Below are 14,914 nucleotides of genomic sequence, written 5' to 3' on the forward strand. Positions count from 1 at the left end.
AGCGGAGTCTGCTCCCTCCCCCCACCCGACAGAGCCGGCATTTGGCGGCAACGGCACCTTCTCGGCGAAGGCAAGCGGGCGGGCTAGGTGTCCCCCCGCTTGCCTTCGCCAAGAAAGCCGGGCGCTCTTCTCCCCCCCCTGCCACGCACAGCAGGCAAGGGGCGCAGCTTTGGAGGTCTCTGAAGCCGTGTCCCATGCCAGGGAAGCCGTCCTCGGCCAAGGCAAGCGGGCGGACGGCTGTCCGCCCGCTTGCCTTAGCCAAGGAAGCAGTCTTCGAGGAAGCCTCGTCCGATCTGTGCTGTGGCTCCGCTTTCCCCTCACCCCGCTTTCCCCTCACCCCGACTGCCACAGCGTCCCCCGGAGCCGAAGTGCGGCGCTGTGGAGGCTTTTCGCCGTTTCCCTTCCCCAAGCCAAGGGGGAGGCAGACGGCGAAAAGCCCCCGGCCGCAGCACCGCACTTCGGCTCGGGCACTGGCTTGGCGGCGGTTGGGGAAAGGCGCAGGATCGTTCTTCGCCTTTCCCCCACCCCGCCCGACAGAGCCGGATCCGACAAAGCTTATGAAGCTTCGTCCGATCCTGCTCTGTCGTTGGCAGCAGCGGCGCTTGCTCTCTTGGCTCGGGAAAGGCAGGCAGTGCCTTCCCCGAGCCAAGAGAGCAAGCACCGCCGCCAGTCCCCGGGAGCCCATAGGAACACATTAATTGACTTTTAATGCATTCCTATGGGAAACGGTGCCTCGCTAGACAAAATTTCCGTAGAACGAATTGAGTCCTGGAACGAATTAATTTTGTCTAGCGAGGCACCACTGTATATTGACCAAACGGGACAAATGTAAGGTTATATGCAGGCAGGAAGAACCAACTGCACAAATACGATCTAGAATCAGTGTAATGTAGCAGCAAAAAGCCCTAATGCTATATTAGGCTGCATCAACAGAAGTATTGTGTCCAGAAATAATAGTACCACTCTATTCTGTCTTGCTCAGACCACACCTGGAATATGGTGTCCAGTTCTGGGCACCACAATTTAAAAAGGATATTGACGAGCTAAAATGTGTGCCGAAGAAGGCAACAAAGGTCATAAAGGTTCTGGAAACCAAAGCTGGGGAACAGTTGAGGGAGTTGGGTATGTTTAGCCTGGTAAAGAGGAAACTGAGAGGAGGTAAGATGGCCACCTTCAAATGGGCTGTCACATGGAGCAAACTTGTTTTCTCCTATTCTAGAGGGTAGGACCTGAACCAATGGCTTCAAGTTACAAGTACTTTAAAAGAATGGCCTCAAGTTACAAGAGATTTCAACTAAACATCAGGAAGAACTTTCTGATAGTAAGAGCTGTTTGGCAGAACGGACTTCTATGAGAAATGTTGGACTCTCCCTACTTGGAGTTTTTTAAAACAGAGATTGGCTGGCTATCTGTCATGTATTATTTGTTGTACAATTACTGTATGATCTAGTTGAGATTCCTGCATTGCAGGCCAGGGGTTGTACTAGATGACCCCCAGGGTACGTTCCAGCTCTACAATTCTATGATTCTATGAAACAGCAAACAGAAACATCATAATGTGTTTAAAATAAAAATGCTTACCACAGAACACCATGCAGATTGGCAGCACTGGGTAGATAAAGCGGAATTCTTTGTGGCTCAAGGTGCTGTAACACATCATGAAGGAGGTGTAAATGAAAAGATCTCGCTAGGCATCTTCCCAAGCCCAGGCCTCTTCCCCCAGGAAACTCTATCATCCTTAGTGCAGAAAAATCTGCCAAAGGTTCTCCAAAGTCACAGAAGCAGCCAGCTGATGGGGACACAGCCCAGTCCAAAGGCTCCCTTGAGGTGTGATGGAGGAGCCTGTCACCAACATGGGAAACACAGAGGACTACACTGTCCCAAAGCAAATTTTAAAAGTAAGATTCCTCAGCCACAGACCTGGGCTATATAGTGATATATCACCCAGGACCAGTATGAAGGGCAGACTGCGATGATGGCTTAACTCGGCGATATATCACACAAGCCAGTGGCAGGGTGGGGCTCCGTTAAAGTGCTCCCCCCACCCCAGCTGAGAGAGTCCCAATCCTGCCGCTTGCAAGCCGGCGCCGGGGTGCAGGCTCCATTAGACTCCCCTCTCCCGACCTGCCAAGGCCCCCGGGTGCTTGCTTCATCCGCCACTGCCTTGGGATAGGGGTCAGGCGGGTCAGATAGGCAGTGCCCCCCACACCTTGCAGAGTGGTGCAGAGGCTCCCTGATGCTGGTGCTAGGGTGGAGGCAGCCTTGCTTGGCTACCCTGCCCTCATCCATCCGGGAGGGTGAACTGCATCTTTTCTCCTAGGGTGGTCGTTCACCCCAGGAGGAAAGATGGAACCCACTCTCCCGGGTGAAGGAAGCAGCCGGGTCCAGCGCTGGCCATCAAACTCAGGCGGCCCCGCTCCACAAGGTGCAGATAGGGTGGCTATGCATCCCACGCCTTGCAGACTTCACCTGGGAGGGTGGGCTGCGTTTTTCCTTCTGTTTTTTTTTTCCTCCCGTCATTCGGCTTTATTTCTCACTCTTATCTCACAGTTCCTTTTTACCCACATTTTAAATCAACTTTGCTAACTCTGCATAGTCAATCATTTTCGTCTGCCATTCCTCAATCATCGGTATCTCTTGTAGTTTCCATTTTTGAGCTAGTAAAGTCCTTGCCACGGTTGTGGCATACATAAATAGTCTCTGATCTCCTTTTGCTATTGCCTCTACCACTAGTCCCAATAGAAAAGCTTCAGGTTTTTTTCGGAAAGGTATACCTAAATAACTTTTTCAATTCATTATATATCATTTCCCAATTTCTTTTTACTTTTTTGCATGTCCACCACATATGATAAAATTCACCATCTTTATCTTTACATTTCCAGCATGACTTACTACTCATTCTATACATTTTAGCTAATTTTACTGGTGTTAGGTACCATCTATACATCATTTTCATTACATTTTCTTTCAAAGCGGTACATGCAGTAAATTTCAATGTTTGATTCCACAATTTCAACCACGCATCATATTCAATATTGTACCCAAAATCTCTTGCCCATTTTATCATCACATCTTTTGTCATTTCGTCTTTTGTAAACCACTCTAACAAAAGATTATACATTTTCGATAACAATTTCACTCTGCCTTCCAACAATTCTATTTGAAATTTGGACCTTTTATCTTCAAAACCTATTTTTCTATCATTTAACAATACATCATTTACATGGTGGTACTGCAACCATCCGGTCAAAACCTCTTTTATTTCTTCATATGGTTTTAATTTCCAACCTCTATCTGATTTCATCAAGATCTCCTCGTAGGTGGCCCTCCTCCCCTCCATGTTTATCTTTTTAACAGTTAACACCTCTACAGGCGAAATCCACCATGGGGTCTTTGGAAATACCTGGCACAGAGTTCTGTAGTGTGGAAGGAAGCCTACCTGTAAACAGCCAGCGTCCACAGCACCACCACCAGGAATATGCCATGCCTCTTTGATGCTTGGAAGCAGCCATGGAGAAAGAAGGGGAGGTGAGGGCCAAGGACCACAAGGAAGCCCTGGGTGAAGTACCAGTGCCACGGGTGGGATCCGTAGAAGGTGGCTACATTCTGCAGCACATTAAACTTCAAAAAGTTCAGTTGAACCAGGACCCACTGCAGGAGCAAAGAAGCAGCAAGCAAACAAGACGGGCTTTATTTATAACAGGAGAACTGTGGGAGGAGGGGGGAGGAGGGGTGTATTTGTCCTAACAATGCTTTTGTAAGCTTAGGGTGGCTTCCTCAACATGCCCCACTTCCAAGGGAATTGAAATCTGGAGCACCCAATCTATCAACACAGCCTAAGCATCTCTTAACTATCCCTGTCACTGATTAATTGCCAGAACTCTCCAAAGAGGACGTGGCTGGTGGAGATGGGGATGGGATACTCCATCCCTCTTTCGCCTGTTTGTTGGCAAAAAGAAAGAAAGTGCAACCTACTAAAGTCTGAGCGCTTGTGTTCAAGGCTGGATTACTGAACTGCTTTAAGTTGCTTATTCATTTTGCGCTCCTAAAGGAAAGAGAGAGAAAGAGAGAGGAGGAGATGAGAGGAAATGCCCACAGTCCAGGCAATCACCTGGATGCCCTTGTTGGCATGGTGTCAGCAGCTATACCAGAGGACAAGTGGGCAGAGCGTAAACAGCCAGATGTAAAAGCCACCCCCGCCCTGCTCCACTCTTCAGGAAGTAGCCAAGGGGGAAATGTCCCCTGCCTGCCCAGCTGCTGCCTTCCCTTGCAGTTCTCTGGCTTTTCTCATTTCAAGTCAGGGAAGGAGAGCATGCCACAAGCGCTGCTCTCCAACTCTGCACATTCCTCAGCAAGAGCAGAGCCTGGCTGGGAAACTTCAGCCCGGCACTTTCCAGCCGGGCAAATTGCGCCACCATGAGTTTCCTATCTGACAGCCCAACAAATGCATTAGATAAAAAGCAGCCCAGCTGCTTAAACAGACAATCTCAAAGCCAGGATCACACTGTCGGCACAAGTTTCTATTTGCCTGAGCCACCCTGGCCACAGCTGGCAAGTACACAGGTCAGCCCTGATCCCACAAGTGCTGATATGCCTCGTGGAGCTGAGGGAGAGGAGCTGCCAGGTGGAGTGGCGATGGGGGGGCGGGGAGGGTGAAGACAGAAGTGAAACTCCCCTGTCTGGTGCATTACAGCTCTTCTGGAATCTGGGTGCAATAATCAAGCAGGAAGGGGAAATGCACCCCCTCATCCAAGCCTCCTGCAAGAATGGCAACAACCACAGGAAGGTGTGGCATCTGGTTAGGGAAAGTCTGTGGCACCATCTATAGGACAACTCACTGTAACTGATCTCAGAATGCTGAGTGAATGCCAACTTACCTTGCCAAAAAATACTCGGTCAGTAATTAAAGAGGATCCCAGAACGATCAATCTGTCAAGAAAGAACACACTGGAGAAAAGAGGGACCTCTTGGGGTGCACCCAGCAACTATCTTCCCTGGAGTCTCCCTTGTGGAGCAGGCCAAATCACCTCCCATGAAGAGTTCGGCTCCTACAGGCTCCTGGCACCGATTCACGGGCCTGCTCCACACTGCCCAAAGTGGGAGCTGCATCTCCTGGCCAGAGGAACAGTCCTTCTCCTGGCAAGCAAGCTGAGCCAGCTGCTCTGCACATCATTTGTGGCCTGGCTCTGCTCCTGCTATTTGGGGCACTCTAGCTCACCCAGGTCTAGATTCAGGAGAGACGCCCTTACCCCACTGGGAGGCAGCTGTGCAGGATGAGGTGCCGCTTCTGGGGCTCCTTCCAGAAGTGCCGGAGCAGCAAAGGCACCCACAGAATGAGAGCGGTTGGGCGAATCACAAACGAAAGAGCAACCAGGGTCAAGTAAGGGATGCTGGAAAGAAGAGGCAGCGGTGAGGGCAGAAACATTGGGGGGCAGCTTCAGCAAAGCCAGCCAGGCTGGTGTGGGAGCCTGGCCATGGGGGGGATGAGGAGGAGGGTTGCAGCCTGTTTCACAGCTATGGGGATGCCTTGGAAGGCAGCCCTGCTGCGTATAATGGGGCTTACACCCAGGTAAGTGTGTGGAGGACTGCAGTCTTTTATATAACATGTTGCTAACAAGGAAGAGGCAGACAGACAGATGTGAGAGCTTTTGCATTTATCTATACACAGCCCTGCTAATCCGGAGCTGGGCAATGCCTTAAAGCAAACCCATTCCTTTGCCTCTCAGGAAACAACACATTTGAAAAGGACAAGGGTGGTGTTTTTGCTTGAATGGCGAAAAGAGTGCTTGGTTACTGGATGACCCCCATTTACATACAAAGAAATAGCTAAACTGGGGGTGGAAATATGCTGTGTGAGGGGAAAGCCAAGCATAAGGAAGCTCAACAAGTGTGTGACATTTCCCCAAGCCAACCATTATAAACATTTTAATTACCGTAAGTGCCAGGGGTCTGCCCCAGCCCCTTTAGTGGCTATTAAAGACATCCATAGGTATTCTCACCTGCTCCCCTTTGTCTTGGTGCCTTCCAGGGGATAGTAGTAAAGAGCGAAAGTGGTGAGAACGGCTTCCATGGTGTTGGTGAGAGTTCTGGTACAACAGTACCATGTGAACCAGGAACACAACTGGCAAAAGTACTGAAAACAAGGTGGGAGGAGAAGAGTGTGGGATGAGGGAAAGAAGGATCACAAGGCAAGGCAAAGGATCAGGTGCTCATCACCCCCCAGCCGGCAGCCCAAGAAAGAGGGAGGCAGACAGGAACTCACCACCCACTTGGCCACCTCTGTGCCATCCAGTCGCTTCACCAAGGAGTACAACACCACGTCTGCCAACGCAGCCAGAAGGGCCTGTGCAATTCTAGGGAGCCAGATCTGTTAGGGTAGGAAGAGCACAAACCATTCCTGTCTGAGGAGGGATTACTCATGCATGGATGTGCTTGGTGAGGGAACACACAAGCCCCAATTAGGAAGATGACGCTTTCAAATCAACACAAACTTCATTTATTGATTGCTTTGCCACCCTTTAGGTTTCTGTTTTCTTCCTTCCTTCCTCAGTTGTTGCTGTAATGTGGCCTGTGTGCCTTAAGCACAATGTAAACTCACTTTCCTTCCCATGGACACCAGCAATAAAAGTGTGTGCAAAGGGGCTAAGGATAAAGAGGCCACACAAATCTGCTGAAGCTGTTGAGCCTTTTGCTGAATGGCAGTGAACTGGCCCCAAGGCTCAGATCTTGGCACAAAGCAGTGCCTTCCTGGTCCTGACCCCATGACTGAGGCCCCCTCAAAGAACCCCAGGTCCCATTCTTGCAAATACATCTCCAGGAATGTTGAAAGCCAGAGCAGGCAAGGCATGGGGCTCCTTCACTCCTAGCTCTCTCCTGCTCCCAGTTTGCACCATTAAACCCAAAAGTGCACGAGAAGGGTACCACTTGGCCTGAGAGAATTCTCTACCAGATCCTAACTCATTTTGCATGGTGCAGCCAGAAGCAGGGATGAGGAAAGCAAGAGACAGACTGACAGCAGACAACAGCCCCCCCCAACTATCACTGCCCCCCACCATGCTAAAAGAGGGTGGCTGCTGCCTACCCTTCTCCATGTTACCACTGGACAATCCCCAACCCTCTTCCCACCAACTCTGGGTATTAGCCTGCATATCCTCAGCAAAGGCGCCATGAGATAAGCTACTGTGGGATGAAGCATTAGCATAACTAGATAGTTCCTGCCACAAAAGCAAAATGCTTAATGTGTTTCTGGCAGCAGCTGAATGACACCCAAGTCCACACTCACCAGCAGCTGAACATCATCCTTGTTAAGCAGGTGCAACACTTTATAAATGCTTGCAAACAGCAGAGGGTAGAGATGGCTCCGCAGACCTTCTGTCCACTCCCAGGTCAAATAGCCATAATTATTATCATTAAAGAAATCATAAAGAAAAGGCATGGAGCATGGTGTTCTGTGGCCAACCTCCAACGAACTCATCAAAATTCAACTAATGAAATATTTTAGGGCCTTTGACAATTTCCTTAATTACAACCCCCCCCACCTGCTGGAAAACTGAATCTTGTTCCACCCAAACCCACATCTCAGATGTGTCAAGAGTCATCCAGCTGGCACGTTCCTGTGGCAGGCAAGAGCCTTTTTCCAATACCAGTTTGCGTCTCAGGTTCCTTGTATCTCAGAGCATGCTGGAGGGAGAGGGAAAGGAATGGGCAGGACTTCAAGGAAACCATCCAAGCCCCACACCTGAGCTTCAGGGGCCTCTGCACTGCCTAACACTTCATGACAACTGACAGTCAGAATGGCCCAGTTGTGACAATGTGATAAAATAAGAATCCTTCCAAGCCTGAACCTATACACTCCAGGCAGCCTACATGATGCTTCCTATGCCTCTTCTAACAGGCTACCTTAACCCGGCCATAACATGCTCAACCACAGCCATGTTCCTTTACTTCATAAATTTACATCCCACTATCCCAGAATTCAAGGCTGCACACAGGTAGAGTTTCCAAAGAGGCTCCTATTCAGGCCCTGACCCAAGATGAAGTGATTTTTTTCAGCAAAGTAGATGCCCTAGGAGTGCAGGCAGCAAGCCACTCCTAGGACTGAACTTGGATTTACTCTCAAGTTGTGCAGCCCAACAAGACAGTCCAAAGCATGTTGACTTTATGGTGAAGCGAGTTCCATTCTGCTCAGTGGGACCTACTTCTGACCAGTCCTAACTAGGGAAAACTTTCACTTAAAAATTCACCACATAAAAAAGGATATTTGAAAACCATATGATGTGCAACTTCAAGTGACTGCCAATATTCATCTGGGACAAAGCTTGTCTGGACTAAGAAGCAGTTTAGTAGCCTCACCGTGATGGTAAACAAGCACAGATAAAGGTTTTCCCCAACAAGAGCTGGAAAAAAAGCAGATGGGATTAACCTTATGCACAGTGGGTTTTTTAAGGTTAGGTTATAATCAAATGCAAATAAATAAACCTTAGATACCTTCTGGGAGTCTTATTTCAATTATTGACCTGCCTATGAAGCTGTGAATTGATTTCTTAGCATCACATAATCATAGAATTGCAGGGTCTGAAATGACCAAAAGGGTCATCTAGTCCAACCCCCTACAATGTGAGGCTTGAACCCATGCCCCTGAGATTAAGAGTCACATACTCTACCGACTGAGCTTTCCCTTAGTTTGTAGACAACTCTAAAACTGGCCTTTGCACCACAACCTTAGCAAAACAGAACCTTGATGGTAGGGGGGGGGGGAACCTTGACTTGTCTCTACATTAGAACTGATTGTCTTTCTTCTCTTTGAATGGGCTGAAACAAAAGAGGCTCTTCAGAGATGAATCTGCCGTCACATCTAGAGAGCTAAGTGAGCACTGAATCCTCCAGGCTCCTGAGTCCTGGAGTTTTCCCCACAACAAGGGTCACCTGCTAGGGCCCTGACTAGCAATGCTACCTTTGCTAAACCAGGAAAGGCTGCAATGACCTGGGGTTGGTGGCCTCAAAGGGGGGGGGGCAAGGACAAAGTCTCCAGACTTCAACAGGTTTTTTCAGCAGCCATCCCTTTAATGGTCTCAAAGGAGAATGCAAGTGCCTGAGAGACAGCTATGACTATACACAGCAAGATGCCACAGCTGCCCTTGCTATGCACTACTGGCCTTCCTCTGGCCAACCACCAGGGCTTCGCTCTGGCCACAGATCTACAAAAGGAAAGCACCAAAGCCACCAGCTCCTGCCCATCAGGTGCCATGTGGCAGCAACAACGCTGTCATCTCCAAGGCATCTTGGTGCTGGAGGAGGCAGAGGCAGGAAGTGCAAAGGTCCTCCCTGCCCCCATTCAAGCACCCTGTAACCCAGCAGGAAGTTCTCTTGCACAAGGGCCACGGATGTGAATAGGCATCAGTGCAGCCTTGCGTGCCTCCCACGGAGTTTCTGCGGGAGATCTTCCCAAGGGATGGGGCCTCCTCACTGCCTTTTGAGGGGACAAACATCCCAGGTGCCCAAGAATCCCCCAATGGGTGGGAGGCAGGCTGGAAATGTGCTTCGTGCATGAAGTGGCCTCTCCCTCTGGCCCTGCAGGTGTCGGTCAAGGCAGCACTGGGCGTGGTCTGGGCTCACAAGGCAGCGCTGGACGTGCACGCCGCCGGCTTCCTTCCTCCTCGGACGGGCCGCCCCCAAGCGTCACTCGGCCCCTGCGGGAAAGGGGCATCCATCTCGGAAAGGACCCCTTCTGCCCGCAGGATGCAGCCCTCCTGACTAGGTAGGGGCTTGGTTTGCTTATGCCTCTCCCAGCGAGCGGGCCGCTGTTACTTTGGCCTCACAACAGCCCCGCGAGGTGGACCACTGCCTCCTCTCACCCGCACCCCGCCCAGCGAGGGTCCCGGAAGGGGCGGGCCTGTACAGCGTCGACTTCCGCTTCCGCAGCCGTACCGGGAGGGTCCGCCTCCCGCCGCTGCCGTCGACCCCCCGCGCGGGTTCCATGGCGACGCCGGAGCGGCTCCAGGACGGCCACTTCCGCCTTCCTGGGGGTGGGGCGGGCAGCCTCCTCCGTCGGAGCGCATGCGCACCCAAAAGCCGATCGCTACTTCCTCCTTTGCGCATGTGCATTTCGGCGCCCAGCAGCTCTTCTCGCGAGAAGTAGCGGGGCGAGAGCGCGTGTCCTCTGCTGCGGCTGCAACTATTGCGCGACTTCTGGCGCCTGGAGCCTCACCGGTTGAGCTGCTACCTGAGGGAGAGTTGAGCCGCGGAGAGCGAGAGAGGCGACGCGGAGGCCATGCTGGGGCGGCGGAGCTTGTCCTTCGGGCAGCTGCTCCTGGCCACGGGGCTCGGCGTGGCGGGAGGCATCTACATCTACCAGCCCATCTTCCAAGGCGGCCCACGCGCGGGAGGCCCTGACCGGGACACGCCGCCGCCGCCGCAGGAGGAGGAGAAGCCGCCCCCCGGGACACGCCTCGGCTGAGCCGGAGAGAGGCCGGCGTTTCCCCGCGGCCGCGACGAGGCTCCTTTCTTGCCCCCCCACCCCACGATGGGAAGCCCACCCGGCGCACAGGCGCTGCCGAGAAACCCCTCCAAAGCGAAAGAGATGTGGACTGAAGGGAAGGCCTCTCGGCCTCCCTCTGAACGCCGCCGTTTCCCCACCCCGGTTCTCCTTCGACTTTAACACGTTTTCGCCTTTCGAGGAGTCGTCGCCAGTTCAACTGACCCAGCGGTTGGGAGTTGGCAGTGCGGGAAAGGGGATTTTTTGGTGGGGGCGGGGAGAGCTCAAAGAAAATGTGAAAAGAGCCTAGCGCGTGTCACTTTAGGGGGGTGAAACTATTTTTTTGCAAATTCATTCGGTGAGGAGTTTTAAAAATACGTTTTTGGGTGCGAAGGATTCAAATGTGCTGCTATTTTTGCGGTTGGGCAGCGTTTAGCTTGTTAAATCAACTTTTGATGAGGAAGTCGATGAGCTGCTTTTGGAAAACCAAATAATTTTAATTTTACGTTCTGAAAATGGCAGGTAATACCAAGTAATAATAAATAAATAATACTATTTACTGTATATGTAATAAAATATCAAGCACTAGGCAATCATTTCTAATGATTCCTATGCAATTCTACACACGTTTGAGTTACCAAGCAAAACTAAATTATGTTAAAAGAAAGGACCTTTTGAATTCCCAAGTCATATTTTTTGAAAGTTGAAAAATTCAACGTGCCATAAGCCATGTGCAAGGGATCATCAGGAAAGGGGCTGAATATATACATACCTGCCAGCACAGTGCCAAACCACGACAGCCACAATTGTTGGAACAGCCAAGAACTGGGAGGTAGGTAGGTGATATCTTTGCTGCAGCTGTCACACTGTGAGAGACATCAGCAGCCACACAGTGAGGACATCCTCTGTATGGGACTGACATGGCTGGGATGCCGAAGAAAAAAAGGAGCAGAGACTTGAGTTGTTCAGCTAGTGACTGTTGTATCACTGCCCTTTAAATTGTTATTTGAATACATACCATAAGCTGCCTCAAGAACTTTGGTCAGTAGGCGAGATATAAATTCCTAAAAGAATAAAATAAAATAGACCTCTGGCAAGACAACACTTGGAATGCTGTGTGTCGTTTGGCTCACTTAAAAATGGATGTTGTGGAGTTGGAAAAGGTCAGAAATAGGGCAAATGGAATGACCAAGGCAGGGGATGCAGTGCCTCCCTTGTGAAGAAAGGTTGCAGCATTTGGGGCTTTTTTAGTTTGGAGAAAAGGAAAGAGGTGATGTGAGATTTATAAAATAATGCATGACACATAATTGAGTTTCTCTCATAACATTAGGACCCAGTGGCAGATTCAAGAAAACCAGAAGGAAGAACTGCTTCACATAATTAAGCTCACCATTTTTTATTATTAAATTTATATACTACTTTATCTTCCAAGGAGCTCAAGGTGATGCACATGGTTCTTCCCATTTCATCCTCACAACAACTCTCTGTGTGGTAGCTTGGGTTAATAGATGGTCACCCAGTAGTCTTAATACGCTAACCATTACACCACATTGGATGGTTTAAAAGAGGATTGGACAAATTCATGGAGAAGGCAGCCCTGTTTAGGGAAGCTTTAAATGTTTGACGGACTATTACATTTTAATATTTTGTTGGAAGCCACCCAGCCAGATGGGCAGGGTATAAATAAATTATTATTATTATTATTATTATTATTATTATTAGGCTATCAACAGCTACTACCCACAACAGCCATGTTCTACCTCCGCTGCCAGAGGTGGTATTTTGTATTCTCATTTTGTATTTTTTCTGTTGTGAAGCACCCTGGAATCTTTGGATGAAAGGTGGTATACAAATTTAGTAATTATAACAACAGCAACAGTATGCTGCTGAATGGCAGTTGCTTGGAACTGCAGGTGAAATAGTGTTGCTGTTGTGCTCAGATCCTGCCTTTCAGCTTCTTCAGATTTGGGGCATCTGGACTGGGTGGGCCCCTCTGGCCTGACCCTGATGCAGCCAGACTCTTTGGCTTCCCCTCCGGGCTAAAGTGAGCTGAACTCACAGTTGTGCATGGGGGGGGGGGGACTTTGGAGAGAGATCTTGGGAATCCTTGAGTGGCCGGCCGCCAGAGGGCACCAAAGCCGCAGGAGTTGTGGCAGCTGCTGCCTGGTTGAGACTGGATACAGAGCTGCTCTTGTAGAGCCTGTTGTAGCAAAACAAATCCAGGACCTTTGGGGGACACTTTAAGGGTGAGCAGATGATGGGCCTTGACCCAAGGAAGCCTTCACTCATCCTTCAGGCACTGCCTTGCGGGGGAGGGAAGCTTCAGCCTCTAAGTCTGTTTCTCAACCTTTTTTGGGCCACGGCACACTTATTCCGTCAAAAAAATCACACGGCACACCACCATTAAAAGACGGGGCAAATCCTGGGGGTTGGGAATGGGTGGGGGACTGAGGAATAGGGAGGATGAGGTTGGTGTACTTGCTGAGAGAGCCCTCGAGCACCGCCTCCGTCGTCCTGCCTGCCGCCAGCCCCCCGCTCCCTCCTGGGCTGGCCGCGGCTGAGCTAGGGCTGCTGCTGCTGCTGCCACCGCCACCTCCCTCTGGCCTCCCCGCTGGTGTAGCCGCCGTCGCTCCTTGGCGGCCTGAGAGCCCTCCCCGGCTGGCGGAGGAGGATGGCGAGGAGCCCGCCGAGGTGGGGCGGCTGCTGCTACGGCTGTTACTGCCGCCGCTGGACGGGGCTGCTGCTGCTCCAGAGTCCCCGCCGCTGCCTTTTCCATTGAGCGCGCGGGGAGAGCGCGAGGAGGCGGCCTCGGCCATGAAGCGCTGCCTCGCTCAGGGAGCGAGCGCGAGGAGATGACGAAGAAACACCCTTCGCGCCCTCGCGCCCTCCAGACTGACCCGACCGGCTTCCTTTCCGGCGGGTCAGCACTGCCTATTGGTGGCCGCAAATCGCCCTTCTCGTTGCCTCACAGCAGCCACCGTCTCGCGGCACAGTAGTGTGCCGCGGAACAGTGGTTGAGAAACGCTGCTCTAAGTGGTGCCTCCCCTTGCCTTGAAGCTGGTTTCAAATGACCCCCAAATCTGTAGGGGGCTACCAGTTGTTTTTGTGGGCATCACCACCTCTCCGGTTTCCCCAAGGTGGCAAGCCTGGGCAGACTTCCCTGTCAGCCCCTGTGAGCTCACTGGGACTGACTGCCTAGTAGGTAGACGGGAGCAATTTAGCCAGAGGGCAGGGGAAGACACAGACCCTACTGTACAGGGGTCAGCAGACTTTTTCAGCAGGGGGCCGGTCCACTGTCTCTCAGACCTTGTGGGGGGCCGGACTATATTTTGGGGGAAAATATGAAGCAATTCCTATGCCCCACAAATAACCCAGAGATGCATTTTCAATAAAAGGACACATTCTACTCATGTAAAAACATGTTGATTCCCAGATTGTCCGCGGGCCGGATTTAGAAGGTGATTGGGCCGCATCCGGCCCCCGGGCCTTAGTTTGGGGGCACTGCCCTACAGAGACAGCTGTACTGGCAGAATGCAGGTGTGAAGGCCCGAGGGGGAGATGGTGGGGCACTGTGCCATTTGCTTTAATGGACCGACCTCCACTGGTCATGCTTTTCATATTTAATCATTTTAATTTTCTTGATTGCTGTGTCTTTTAAAACATATGCTGCCTTGGGACTTTGGGGAAGAGGTGGCATGGAAATGTTTTGAACAAACCAATCAACACACTTTCAATTTCAAAGCATCCCAGAGTGCTAATCTCCAAAGGGTGAGCCGTGTTGGTTTACTGCAGCACAAAAGGTGATGAGGCTTGTGACTGGCTTCAGCCCGTGGAAGTTTATTATGCCTTAAAGTTGTTAAGTTTTTTAATTGTCACGGGATTCTTGGCTCTTTTGAGACCATCAACCAAGTTCCTCATGCATCTCCTTTAGCAAAATCTACACTCTTTTCAGGGCATGTTCCAACAAAAGTTGAACACATTTAAAACTGCAGTCCTATACCTTGGAACTCAGAAGGATTTATTTTGGAGTAGAGATGTATCAGGCTGCATTGATTGCAAAAGGCAAAGTGAAGCATATGCCTGCTTACCTCTCTCCTGTTGGGAGTCCATGTGGCACAAAAACAATGCCCTCTCCAGTGGGACCCACTTTTGATGCCTTCTTGCTAGGACATTAATGGTTGCAACCTCCATCAGATAGGTGCTGGCTTTGTTAAAATAGAAGCCTAGGGTGTGCTTAAAAAGAAAATTGGAAGAGCAAAATCTCACACTGGGGTAGGGAACCTTAAGATATTGTTAAGCTACGATTCCCATCATCCTCTGCCCCTGACCTTTCTATCTGGGGCTGATGGCAGGTAGAGTGCACTGGGTTCCCCACTCCTGATCTTATGAAAGACTAGGCCTAGGATCTTCCTTGCGTCAGGAGAAGAATTGGATTAAAGC

General features: G+C 50.7%; 1 protein-coding gene across 2 annotated transcripts in view; it reads right to left on the minus strand.

Annotated features, from left to right (window-relative positions):
• PIGB (phosphatidylinositol glycan anchor biosynthesis class B) overlaps window positions 1–10,135 on the minus strand; it is a 17,383-nt gene extending 7,248 nt beyond the window's left edge. The window contains exons 1-9 of one of the 2 annotated variants that reach the window (XM_035130825.2): window positions 9,855–10,135; window positions 8,261–8,396; window positions 7,283–7,400; window positions 6,263–6,367; window positions 6,000–6,133; window positions 5,250–5,390; window positions 4,878–4,929; window positions 3,440–3,651; window positions 1,582–1,646 (exon numbers count right to left, since the gene is read on the minus strand). In XM_035130825.2, the coding sequence (XP_034986716.2) occupies window positions 1,582–1,646; window positions 3,440–3,651; window positions 4,878–4,929; window positions 5,250–5,390; window positions 6,000–6,133; window positions 6,263–6,367; window positions 7,283–7,400; window positions 8,261–8,396; window positions 9,855–10,104 (1,213 nt within the window). In that variant the 5' untranslated portion in view covers window positions 10,105–10,135. Of the gene's footprint in view, window positions 1–1,581; window positions 1,647–3,439; window positions 3,652–4,877; window positions 4,930–5,249; window positions 5,391–5,999; window positions 6,134–6,262; window positions 6,368–7,282; window positions 7,401–8,260; window positions 8,397–9,615 lie in introns of both variants that reach the window. The other variant, XM_035130826.2, reaches the window with a different exon arrangement.
• Between the last annotated feature and the right edge of the window lie 4,779 nt (window positions 10,136–14,914).

This window comes from Zootoca vivipara, chromosome 14 (genome assembly GCF_963506605.1).
Source record: "Zootoca vivipara chromosome 14, rZooViv1.1, whole genome shotgun sequence".
NCBI lineage: Eukaryota > Metazoa > Chordata > Lepidosauria > Squamata > Lacertidae > Zootoca > Zootoca vivipara.